The sequence below is a fragment of the Taudactylus pleione genome, unplaced genomic scaffold (assembly GCF_031769625.1).
Source record: "Taudactylus pleione unplaced genomic scaffold, aTauple2 ptg000671l, whole genome shotgun sequence".
In the NCBI taxonomy this organism is placed as follows: Eukaryota; Metazoa; Chordata; class Amphibia; order Anura; family Myobatrachidae; genus Taudactylus; species Taudactylus pleione.
The window spans coordinates 6,893,473-6,907,155 of record NW_028285073.1 but is presented as its reverse complement, the minus strand read 5'-3'; the positions used below and the strand labels follow the sequence as shown (position 1 = coordinate 6,907,155).

General features: G+C 47.1%; 1 protein-coding gene across 3 annotated transcripts in view; it reads left to right on the top strand.

Moving 5' to 3' along the window:
- LOC148478216 (membrane-spanning 4-domains subfamily A member 4A-like) overlaps positions 1 to 13,683 on the top strand; it is a 68,204-nt gene that overhangs the window by 36,795 nt on the left and 17,726 nt on the right. For all 3 annotated transcript variants that reach the window (XM_088455791.1, XM_088455789.1, XM_088455790.1), the window contains one exon: positions 12,773 to 12,943. In XM_088455791.1, coding sequence (XP_088311917.1) covers positions 12,773 to 12,943 — 171 coding nt within the window. The remainder of the gene's footprint in view (positions 1 to 12,772; positions 12,944 to 13,683) is intronic.

The window sequence follows — 13,683 nt, the reverse complement described above, 5'->3', positions numbered from 1 at the left end:
GGGTACTTACAGCTGTCCTCTCATGGGCGTCTTAAGAGAGGAGGGGGACAGTGTGCACTCCCTGTGCGGGGCCCCCTCCTCTCTCCCCGGTGGCCGGCAGCCGACTGATGCGACTAGCCAGCCACCGGAGCCTTAGTAGACTAGACTAGAGTGTGCCCAGAGTCTACTGCGCATGCGCAGAAGGCCGGAAAATGGCCGTGGCGCCCATTTTTCCCTTTCTGTGCATGCGCAGTAGAGTCCGAGCACACTCTAGTTCTGAGCAGCGCAAACATGCGACGTGGGACCACGGACAGGTAAGTCTAAAATAATATGGGTGCAGTGTGTGCGGTGCTGGGCCCCCCTTGACCCGGGGGGCCCATGTGCCCCGCACACACTGCACCCATTATAGATACGCCACTGTGTCCTCTATTGCCTTGCAAAAATGTGTCAGGAGAGTCACTAAGCAGCCCTACAGTATATCAAGGTAAAGGCACCCAAGGCTCTGATACAGAGTTATGTATGTATGTTACGCTATGCCGATGTTTTTGCGATTGAGCAATTATCGTCCACCTTCGTATCCATTTCCGTAGTCTCTCGCAGTGAGTATTTATTTGTAGTGTGATTGGTAGTCAGGGAGCATTTGGGGGAGGTAATGGGGAGTGGCTGCAAGGAGTGCAGGCGGGTTGCGACCATTTCGGGGGGTGTCTCACCCTGTGACTGCGAGGCCATATGCAAGGAATCCGGCTTCGGGTCTCAATTCTGCGGGACCATAGACTCACTCAGGACTGCAACAATCTAATTATCTGTGACTATTCTGCATCTTTGTAAGCAGCTGCTGTGATATTTTACGTAGATGCATGGGTTTGCAAAGCCGCAGGTAAGTGTCTCAATAGATCTCCCGGAGGCTGCGACATTTGCATATTTTCTCATCGCATCTGCGTACACAGCATTAGCGTACATCTCTGAATCAAGCACCAAGGGGTGTTTTTACTAAGCCTTGGATGGAGATAAAGTGAATGGAGATAAAGTCCAAGCCAATCAGCTCCTAACTGTCACTTTACAGGCTGTGGGGTCTATTTACTAAGCAGTGTTAGGAGACAGAGTGAAAAGTGATAAGGTTCCAGCCAATCAGCTCCCAACTGTCATTTTTCAAACACAGCCTGTGAGATGGCAGCTAGGAGCTGATTGGCTGGCACCTTATCAATTTTCACTCTGTCTCCTAACACTGCTTAGTAAATAGACCCCTAAGTTTGAAAAATGACAGTTTGGAGCTTATTTCCATCCAAGACTTAGTAAATAGACCCCCAAGTTTCAAAAACTGTGGAATCTTATCTGAACAGGATGGGAGAGGCGCTCATTCCCTTTGCACTAAAGTCCTAGGTATTTGGGAATGGGCCATTCATCTAACATCAGTGTGCTGTACATGCCGTGAGAACTGAATGAACTGGCCTGTTCTCTCTCACCAACATCTATCGTTGGGCAATGTGGCCTTGAAATAATTATTATTTCAAACAATAGTTCAGACCTTTGGGGGCTCCTTGAATATATATTTTGCAACCCTTTCCAATACTCAGGTTCCCACCTTTGTGTGCAGAGTATGGAATCAGTTAGCATACAAGAGGAACGCAATGTGTTTCCTGCAAAGACTCATTAATTCTGCATCACCAGGACAAGTTATCACAGTGCATGTGGATATTGACATGTTTGAGCTACTAACAGACTTGAGATTGCCTTCTACAGTAACCCTCATTGAGTCCTTACACAAGGACCACCAGTTACTCTGGCATGATTAGAGAATGTAATGCATGGCAGACCACTGCCAATACAGCTAGATAATCTCCTCTTCTTTCTTTGACATTGGATATTCTGGCTGGTTAGCATCAACCACCATCTTCTCATATAGTTCAGCTCTTGCCTTGTTTGTAACTTTGTACCAAGGCTACCTGGAAACAAACTTACGCAGAGGAGTTCCTCATCACACTATTATAGTATGTGGAATATAGTACCTTTTTTAACAGGTAGTCAGCGTTTGGGGGTTGTGATGGGGGAGTGGCTGGAGAAACACAGCCGTGCCTGTCCGTTTGAATGACGTTGCATGGACGTGCATAAATTAACCACTGTGACGGCATACGCAGCTTGAGCACTTACTGCATGCAATGAGGTTAGCAATTTCTAAATAAGTTCTGACCTGCTGCAATTCTGCGCACAGCAGTTGTGTATGGGATCCAGGGGCGTATCTATAATGGGTGCGGGGAACACGGACCCTTGGGTCCAGGGGGGCCCCGCACCGCACACCCTGCACCCATAATATTACTTACCTCACCGAAGTCCCCCGCTGCGGCCATTTTCCCGTCGTTTGTGCATGCACAGTACAGGGAAAATGGCCGCCACGGCCATTTTCCCGGTGACCTATGCATACACTATAGACTCTGGGTACACTCTAGTGCCCAGAGTCTATAAGTCCAGCGCTGGCCACGCACAGCTCAATGCGCTGCCAGCTGCAGGGCGGAGAGGAGGGGGCCCGTGTCAGAGACTGCACATGGGCCCCCTCCTCTCTAGAAACGCCCTAATGGGATTCCCAGCTGCAATCTTGGTATTGTCCTGGATAGTGGCTTGACACTTAAACATCAATTATCAGCCACAATCAAATCCTCATTCTTTCATCTGATGAACATTGCCAGAATCAAGCACTTAATTCCCTCAGAAGATCTGCCTAAAGTCATACATGCATTTATATAATCACGCCTAGACTACTGCAACGCCCTCTACCTTGGACTCCCAGCAAAATAATTGCACCGTTTGCAGATGGTACAAAATGCAGCTAACCAACCAGCCCCGTTCCAGCCACGTAACACCCATTCTCTACTCCCTTCACTGGCTGCCTGCCAGATGGCGAATTATTTTCAAGATTGGATTACTAACTTATAAAGCCCTACATGACCATGGCCCAAGGTACCTAAAGCAGCTTCTGATTCCTTACCGTCCCACACAAGTACTGCGATCCGTTGACGAAGGACTATTAACAGTACCTAGGATCTCACGGAATTCGTCTGGGGGTCGAGCTTTCAGTTTTGTGGCTCCAACCTTTTGGAACTCACTTCCCCGCACAGTTCGAGAGGCCTCCACTCCTTCAAAAATAGACTCAAGACTCACCTATTCACCCAAGCATTTCACTGATGTCCCTTGTTTAAGCTTATATTGTGTTTTGTACTGTAAAGGCAAATGTAAAGCACTTTGAGTCCTTTAGGAGAAAAGCGCTATATAAATAAAATTATTATTATTATTATTATATTAGTGTACAGATGTGAATCAGGCTGTCTGTCTCCCATCCTTCATCCTCACCCACTTCTCTCTGCCACACTTCCTATTGCAATAGATAAAAAGAAGGTAGCCACAGGCGCTATGGAACAAATAAATGAATGCCACAAGGAATACAATAATATGATACAAATATGCCAAGCTGCTGTAATAAGATTGCCAACTAAAAATACAAATGAATAATAGCAAAAACAGCGCTAAAGGAGTATCTAAGCGTCCCTTGATAAATAAAATTCAAAACTATATAGTGTAAAAAAATTATAAAATGCAAATGTGCCAATATGCCAATTTAATGAAACAATTAATAGTATAAATAATATTAAAAATAAAATAAGACTAAAAATACATACAATAAAGTACAATAATAAAATATAGTATAAACACTATGTATTTTCCACAATCATTAAACCACAGCAATTGATCAGTCAGTCTAAGAAGTGGTAAGCTTATATCTGCATAAAGTGTGAAAGTTTATGGGGTATATTCAATTACAGTAGGTGCGAGAATAGCAAAAATCCTGCACCTGCGAGGTTTTGAATTTTTGCTATTCAATTAGGTGCTCGATTTTTCCTATTTTGAGCGCCGGGAGGTTTTTTTTGCGCACCTCTAGAGCACGACCATTTTTTCCTAAAATCAAAAGGTCAGGAAATGCTTGGGACCCCGTGGCAGCATCCCTCCTAATGACTAAGCAACTGGAAGTTTCCAATTAGCTTAATTAGTCAGTAAAGTGCTAATTAGTCAGTAAAGTGCTGTCTTCTGCATTCAGCATCGGGACCCGGTTTCCTGCAGCAGCAGTGAGTATGCCAGTGTGTGTCAGTGTTTGTTAGTCTATATGAGTGAGTGTGTGTGTGTATGAGTGTTGTCTGTGTGTGACCCCCGGTGTGTGTGTGCTCCCCCTCCCCCAGTGTCAGTGTCCCCCCCGTAATAGGCGATGCGAGAACTACATCTCCCAGCAGCCCTTGTGCCTTCCTGCAGCCACCGGGACTCCCAGCAGCCCCCTCTCCAGTGAGAAGATGAAGAGGAGGCCACCGGGAGCAGTGGAGACCACTGGGCAGGTAAGTGGAGAATTTTTTTTACACGGCATGGGGTTTTCAGCTCTGACCACTTTTTTAAACTGGATACCATGGGTATCGGGAGCGCACATACCCACGGCAAACCAAAATTGGGCGCAAGGTTTTTTCCTAGCTAAACCTCACGCCCAATTGATTATGCCGCTATAAATCTCAACTCATGTATTGAGTATTAAGAGGAGAATGATCTTTTAATAATAATGATGAGCCGGGATCCCCTATGGATTCACTATAAGAGGGCACCCACAGGTGTAAGATGTATAGGCACTCACCGCTGTGGAGAGGGGATGCTGCCTCTCAATAAGGTTCAGTCCGGTACTGGTAGTATATTTACAAAGGTTCATTTTCTGTTCGATTTTGAATTTGATTTTGCTTCGATTTTTGTATGAAGGGATTTACTAAAGGCCAAATCGAATGTCAAATTGAACAGGAAAAGCAATTTCAAATGAAATCGAATTTCTGAAAAACATCAATGTTTTCCCCTGGAGGACTATAGGATCCTTTCATTTACTAACAATCGATTTGCAAATTGAATGAAAAACGAACTCGAAATTGAACTGCAAATCACTGAATAGAAGAACTTCATGCTTTCGTTTTCAGCATGAGCGGTTCGATTTGAAACAGATGCATGCAAACATCAGTGAGATGCATGCATGTATCTTGCTGTAAAAAGCTTGTTAAGAGTTATTGTTAAAAAAAAAATTGCATGGGGCCCCCCCCCCTAAAAACACAACCAGACCTGGACTCTTCATAGCCAATCCTGGTTGTGTAAGTACAGGGAAATAATCGAGTAGGGTTGCCCTGTACTTAGCGCAACCAGCACCGGGTTCCCCAGCTGAAACATTACTCCTGACCACTAGTCAGCCAAATAAAGGGGTCCCCCTCTCCAGGGCACCCCAGGCCTGGGCTGGTAGCCCAGGGCTATCCCCAGCACCCGTGGGCTGTGGGTGCCGGATTGATAGTGTAAAAGTGTAGTTTAAAAATATAGGTGTAAACATTGTCTTTAGGAGTAGAACTGCAGATCCCAGCAAGCCGCCCCTGCATGCTGGTACTTGGAGATTCACAAGTACCAGCATGTGAGTCATTATGGGCCCGCTGGTACCTGTAGTTCACCTGTAAAGAAATGTTTAAATAAAGAAAATACACACACATGTACAGTACATACGCACTCACTCACACACACTCATCTACATTACCTAGACCGGTCCTCTTCAACCCTGTAGGCATCCTAGCAGCCTCATTTAACAACGAGTTTATAACTCAAAACTAGTGATAAATATCACTTTTTATGATAAATGGTGCTCCAGCCAATCAGCTCCCAACTGTCATTATTCTAACAGTTGACAGTTGGGAGCTGATTGGCTGATCACCATTTATCATAAAAAGTGATATTTATCACTAGTTTTAAGTGATAAACTCGTTGATAAATGAGGCCCCGGTCATCATAACATAAAAAACGACCCACGAACTAGGCACCAACCACAATGGTTGATACCTCCCGAATGAAGGGCTCAGACGAATGAATGATACCTCCCGAATGAAGTTCCCTTTGTAGTGCCGTTTCTGAGCGTTCATTGGCTGAGAGAGTATAAAGCCCCCGCCTATCTCAGCCAATGAACGGCTCCCACTATTGAAGTCAATGGTGAGAGCCGCAGGGTTACTAAAGGTGATTATGCTGCTAATGACCTCTTCAGCAGCTGCAGAGACTGCTGGGAATTGTCTGCCTATGTAATGCCAAGTTAGATGTAATAACTCACTATCGTGGGGTATTTACATACATGAAGGGGTTAAATCAGGCGACAATGGGCCTGATTCAGCAATGATCGCTATTCTGCTAATACACACGCAACGCAGTTGCTAAAATCAGATGTGACATGTAAATATTTGCATTCGCATTGTGATCGCAGCCTGACATAAGGACGCCCACTTCTCCTTACTCACATCCGTATACTTGGCCAACATAGAGAAACAAGTGGTAACATTGAGTAACATCGGACAGTTAATGAAGTCCTGACCTTACTCAGGAATAGCTTACTTACGTTGAAACGCACTGGCACACCTGCGTTCTCCCGACCACCCCCCGTCACCACCCACAAACATCACTTCCTGTCAATCACTCTGCCGTGGGTCTGCGTATCCTCTGTGATCGCTATCCTGGTTGCAGTGGCTAGTTCACGCATGTGGACTGCGATGCATACAAGCAACCGATTGTGTGCGTATAAGCAACTGCGTTCCCAGCTGAATCAGGCCCTCAGTTACCACAATTGCATTGTCACGCCTAAGGGTTGGTTTGGGTAAGAACAGACATGGGAGGCTGAAGAGGAGATTAGAGAGGCGTGAAGGAAATTAGGTGGCTTGAGCCAGGACTTCCTCATGTATTGATGTGAGGCGGTAGAGATATGGCAGTGAATACTGGTCCTGGAGGCGAGGACAGACATAGAATATCTTTGTTGAATAGCAGGTTGGAATGGGACTGGATATATAATACTGGAGGAATTGACAGACTCTGACTGGAACTAATGATGCTGCATTGACAGCTGGATCGGTTTGAGGGCCTGATTCAGAGGTGAACGCTCTGACCAGAGCGCTCGCTCTGAATCAGGGCCCTCCTCCATGAAAATGGAGCGGCCTCCTGGCCGCTCGCATAGCTGTGGGTAACCACCCACAGCATATGCGAGCGGCCAAAAAGATGGTCGCGACCATCGGACTTGCGACGGAGACCCTGCGGTAGGGTCTCCCTGCCACAAGCCCTGGAGTGATTTTGGCTCTATCAGAGCCAAAATCACTCCCACTGACATCACTAGTGATGGGAACGCCTCCGTCTGGCAGGCACACCCCCGGAACGCCCACCAAAGGGGGCGTGCTGTCAATCAACATCGAGACCCGGTGCGAGACCCGGAGCGATGGTGAGCCCGTCGCTCGCCGGGTCTCCCGCATGTGCACGACGGAGCTCCCTCCATCGTGCGCATGCGCAATGGGGAACATCGACCCGCTTGCGAGTGTCCTGACGCTCACGAGAGGGTCTGAATGACCCCCTGAGACCAATGTTGCGGAATTAAAGAACTTGATGGATTTGAATCCGATGTTGATGATTTGATGAACTTGATGTTGATGAATTGAAAAACTTAATTGATAAGAGTCCAATGTTGTAAGCATTGGATGAGACCGATGGTTGGAGGTATCGGCTGGAACCAATGGAGGCTGTAAGAACAATTCTCAGTGGTAAAACCAGACTGGTGTGCAAGATGGTATAGGAGACTTGTTTACCAGATTCAGGAACTGGATATAACAGACTGGGGGCCTGATTCAGCAAGGAACGCATGGATGCAGATGCACGCACCCGTCCGCTGCGAGAATATGCTAATCAATGCACACGCACGGAGACCGCAGCACAAGATGCAGACGACCATGCCTCATATTAAGCCGCCCATCTCCCTTTACTCACAGCACACAAGATAGCATAAACATCGGTAACATCTAGAACCAACGTTCCCATTAGCATAATAATGGTTGCCCTTACCTGCCTAAGGATTTTGGCCGCTTCCTGTGTACAGATTACGGTATGGCTGTGTATGCCACTGCACTGCCTTAATTATGCACGTGCCTATAACGGCGTTATAACGCCTGTGTTCGCTTGATCGCCACCAACAAACGGCACGTCCTGTCAATATCGGAAGGCTCTGCGTGCACACTGCGTGTAGTCTGCGTACCTTAACCCGATCGCACTGGCTAGTTCGCGCACGTACAGTGCGATGCATACGCTGGCGTAGTGCAATAACATCGGTCAAGTGCGTGCATTCTCTCCTTTGCGTTCCTTGCTGAATCAGGCCCTGGGACCATTCAGATACAGGGTACCTGGGAGCTCAGCACTGAGCTGTACCTTCAGCAAGAAGTGACATTGTACTGGCAATGATGTCCAGTCAGGGAATGGAATTTATAGTGGTGGATCCCCAGGGATTGCATAACGTGATCAGCTGGTCAGGGAGAAGCATACATGCCTACTCTCCCGATTTGGCCGGGAGCCTCCCGAAAATCGGGTGCCGCTCCCGGCCCCCCCGAAAAGTAGGCAGGCCTCCCGACTTTTTCAGTCCCCCCCGCAATGTTGTGCTAAACCCCCGCTGCGGAGGGGCTGATGACGCGATTCGCGCTGAATCGCGTCATCATAACCCCACCCCCCGCATAGCAATGCCGGAAATATCGGCATTTTGTTGTGGGGGCGGAGCCTAAATGACGCTATCTCGTGGCTCCGCCCCCAGTCTGCCCCTAAAAGCTGGTAAAGTGCCCAGCCACGCCCCTCTATACAGGCCTCGCCCCCTGCTACACCGACCTGGCTGCTTCCTCCCGGAGGAAGCAGCCAGGATGTAGGCAAGTATGGGGAGAAGTGCTCTGAGGGGAAGAAGAGTGTCAGGTGACACAGTCCAACATGGCTGTGCCTATACTGTTATACTGGATGGCGTGCAGTTTGTATCCCATCATGCTGGGGAGGGGTGTGGATTATTAGATCGGACACAACTTGTTCCGTCCATTAAATGGTCGACCACTTTAGTTCGACATGTAGTTTAGATAGACAAAGTATAGATCGACAGTAACAATAGTCAGATAGTAATATAGTCGAACGGGACATTAGATCAATATCGAATATGTAAGATCGAAGAGTATATAAGGGCGACACAACGTAGATCGACAACTAATAGACAATGTTCCAAGTTCGAAACCAAATAGGTAGACAAATAACAGATCGACAGTTAATAGATCGACACCACACAAATAGCGGGCAGCGTGTAGGTTAAGTATACCTTTTTGTATTGTCTAAAAGTAACATGTCGATCTTTTATCTGTCGATCTATCAACTGTCGACCTAGTTGGCATCGATCTTGGACTAGTCGATCTTTTATCTGTCGATCTATTAACTGTCGATCTTTTATCTGTCGACCTATTTAGTTTCGATCTTTGATATGTTGACCTATCAACTGTCAAACTATTTGGTACCTAACCCTAAGTCCCCCCGGGAGCCCCTAAACCTAACCCTCCCCCCCCTGTGGCTGCCCGCTAGTGACGCCCAGCTTACATTCGTTCAGTATACCGGGCGTCGGGATTTTGGCGGGTGGATAATGATAGACATCGGGATTTCGACACCTATCATTAGTCCCCTGCAGGGATTTCACTTGAATTACTTAGTCACTGTGTTTCAGGGATTTAGGGGGTCATTCAGACCCGGTCGTTAGCGCCGATGCGCTCGGACCGGGTCGATAGCCCCCCACAGAGCATGCGCACGACGGTGATGGCACCGTCGTGCGCATGCGCGAGACCCGCTACGGCCGACAGCGCCAGTCGTAGTGGGTCTCGATCCAAAGGGGGCGAGCTGTCGATGTTGATTGACAGCTCGCCCCATTTGGAAGGCGGGCCGGGGGGGTGGCAGCCCAAACGGAGGCGTTCCCTACCCTAGGGTCTCGTCGTAAGCCCCGATGGTCGTGATGGTCTCTTACCATCGCGACCATCACCGGAGCGGTCGTTAGAGCTGTGGGTGTTAACCCACAGCCTAACGACCGCAACAGAGGCGGGCGGTCAGGATGCAAGTGGCCGCCCAGTTTCTGAGCGACCGCTTGCATCCTCCGACCGCCTCTGAATGAGGCCCTTAGTCTTTATGTAGATATTAGCTTACCACTTCTTAGCCTGACTGATCAATCGCTGTGGTTTAATGATTGTGGAAAATACATACTGTAGTGTTTATACTATATTCTATTATTGCACTTTATTGTATGTATTGTTCTTATTTTATTTTACATTTTATTTATACTATTAATTGTTTACATAAATTGGCATATTGGCACATTTGCATTTTATAATTTTTTACACTATATAGTTATGAATATAATTTATTAAGGGATGCTTATATACTCCTTTTATCGCTGTTTTTTTCTATTATACACTTCCTATTTCACGCTACTCTCTTCCTTTGTCACACTCAGGCCCCCTCCTCCCTTTATCACACTCAGGCCCCCTCCTGCCTTTATCACACTCAGGCCCCCTCCTCCCTTTATCACGCTCAGGCCCCCTCCTCCCTTTATCACGCTCAGGCCCCCTCCTTTTATCACGCTCAGGCCTCCTCCTTCCTATATCACTCTCAGGCCCCCTCCTTCCTTTATCACTCTCAGGCCCCCTCCTTCCTTTATCACTCTCAGGCCCCCTCCAGCCTTTATCACTGTCAGGCCCCCTCCAGCCTTTATCACTCTCAGGCCCCCTCCAGCCTTTATCACTCTCAGGCCCCCTCCAGCCTTTATCACTCTCAGGCCCCCTCCAGCCTTTATCACTCTCAGGCCCCCTCCAGCCTTTATCACTCTCAGGCCCCCTCCAGCCTTTATCACTCTCAGACCCACTCCTTCCTTTATCACGCTCAGGCCCCCTCCTTTCTTTATCACGCTCAGGCCCCCTCCTTTCTTTATCACTCTCAGGCCCCCTCCTTCCTTTATCACTCTCAGGCCCCCACCTTCCTTTATCACGCTCAGGCCCCCTCCTTTCTTTATCACTCTCAGGCCCCCTCCTTCCTTTATCACTCTCAGGCCCCCTCCTTCCTTTATCACTCTCAGGCCCCCTCCTTCCTTTATCACTCTCAGGCCTCCTCCTTCCTATATCACTCTCAGGCCCCCTCCTTCCTTTATCACTCTCAGGCCCCCTCCTTCCTTTATCACTCTCAGGCCCCCTCCTTCCTTTATCACTCTCAGGCCCCCTCCTTCCTTTATCACTCTCAGGCCCCCTCCTTCCTTTATCACTCTCAGGCCCCCTCCTTCCTTTATCACGCTCAGGCCCCCTCCTTCCTTTATCACGCTCAGGCCCCCTCCTTCCTTTATCACGCTCAGGCCCCCTCCTTCCTTTATCACTCTCAGGCCCCCTCCTTCCTTTATCACTCTCAGGCCCCCTCCTTCTCTTCCACCCTAGAACCACTTACCCCACTGCAGATCTTTTTATTAATTCTCTACAGCCGTATTAGGGCATCATTACATCACATGACTATCATTATGCTGAAAGAAAAAATGAGGGTTGCCAATGAGACTCAGTAATCATGGAAAATAAAATGGCAAATACACAACCTTACATGCCATAGGTAAATTCTGATATGACTTTAATAATTCCCAGCAGGACTAATATGGTAGTTATCATTTTTATTAACTTTTTGTTATATTATTACAAAATTTATCAAATTATTATATACCAGTGATAATTCCTACTATCATCTACTGTAAAAAACCAGCTGTGATGATCAGCAATATATGATATGCCAGTTGTAATCTAAAGATCTAACCTGCACTTTATAATGTATTATGCACTTTTTATGTCAGCATCAATGCGCACGAAGAACTAATGTAACATTTATTTCCCAGCAAGATCTGCAATGTCAGACTCAATACAATGAAATACTCACAAATATAATATGTTTGTGATAATGCTGAGCGAGGTCAAATATGCTAATGATAGTGGACTTTATAGTTATTTGTATAATCGGTAGCAGTAGATGACCAGTTGCAGTAATATCCATTAATATCAATTAAGCTCAGAGAGATCCCCCCTACAAGCAGTAATATTATTATTATTATAATTTATTTATATGGCACCACAAATGTTCCGCAGCACCTTACAAAGCACATAAACAAGTTGTAGACAAGCGACTTACAGAACAATACAATACAGGACCAGGACATGGATAATATACATTGCTACATTAGCGACCATAACACCCAGATAAGTAACAGAGCATAAGCAGCCAAGTGTTAGGTGCCCTAGTGGTGAGTAAGAAGTGGATGAAACTAAAGTAGGGAGAATCCAGTAAGATGCCCATTCATAGACAGGGGCATAAGTTCATGCCAGGTGCCCGGAGGCTACATAGATGGTAGTGCACCCCCTCCCCTGCCTCCAGGGGCCCCGGCTTGTGCATAAGCTGACGTCCGATGCTACGATTTTCCATCACATTGTACTACCAAGTGACATTGTAAGGGGCATATTTGCTGAAGAAGAAATTATTTGGGTATAAAAGAGTAGCAGTGAAAGCCCAAGCTGCGTATGACCTCGCAGTGGATCATTTATGCGCGCCCCTGCAACGGCATCCAATGCACTGGGACGCCTGCATTTTGCTGACCCCCCCCGGTCACCTCCCCCAAACAGTACTTCCTGTCAATCATTCTGCGATGGGTCTGCATAGTCTCTGTGATCGCAGACCCGATCGCAGTGGCTGGTTCATGCATGCACACTGCGGTGCATACATATGCGCAGAACGCAACAATTGCCCGATAGCGTGCGTAATCACAGCTGCGATCCTTGCTGAATCAGGCCCCTAGACCAGACATTTAAATACAGCTCTGCCCCAACAATGATGGTCACATTTCATGTTTTAATGTTCTATTTCATTCCAGGTGCGGTCAAGTTTGGTTCTAAACATCCTCAGTTCAGTGATTGCTGGCATTGCCATTATATTGATTGCAATGCAATATCCTTTACTTTATGGACACTATTACTCATACAGTCTCAAGTACTGTGCATATTATAAACCAAGCCAGGACTGTGTAGGGGAATATGATCATAAGGTAAATATCATCCATGTGTTTTTGTTTTATACTCTTTGAATTTATATAAAGCCTCTAGACCTCCATAGCTAAAATGTCAAATATCTTATGTAAAAGGACAATAAAAAATAACATTAACAAGTACATATTATCTATTATAAAATTGGAGCTTGAAATTCATTAGATCTTCACATGCACATTTACGTGATGATCTAATCGCTACTGTGGCACGTGCTTATGGCGTGCACCCAAGCTCCTACTGAGCACTGACTGCACATACGGGCTGGCCTGGCAGAGAGGGGGATGGGAGATGGGTGAAGCAGAGCGGATGTGGTGGCGAAGCAGCTGAGGAGTCTGGTCCATTTATAGACCAATGTATTTGTGTGTGTGTATGTATGTATTTTTTTAATATATTGGCCTGTGGGCCTGATTCAGACCCGGTCGCAAGCGCTGAGCGCTCGCAACCGGGTTGATGGTGGCCCAGTGCGCACTCGCTCCTGGACTCACTACAAAAGGGGCTGTTGATCGACAGCGGGGAGGTGGCTTCACAAACGGAGGTGTTCCCATGCGAATGTCTGCCGTTTGTGGGCGGCCCCACTGACATCACCAGTGATGTCAGTGGGAGAGCTTTCGGATCAATTTGAGCCAGAAGCTCTCTGGAGCTTGCAGCAACTAGACCCTACCACAAGGGTCTCGTCGCAAGCTGGCCGCTCGCTATAGCTATGGGTGGTCACCCACAGCTATGCAAGCGGCCAGGAGGC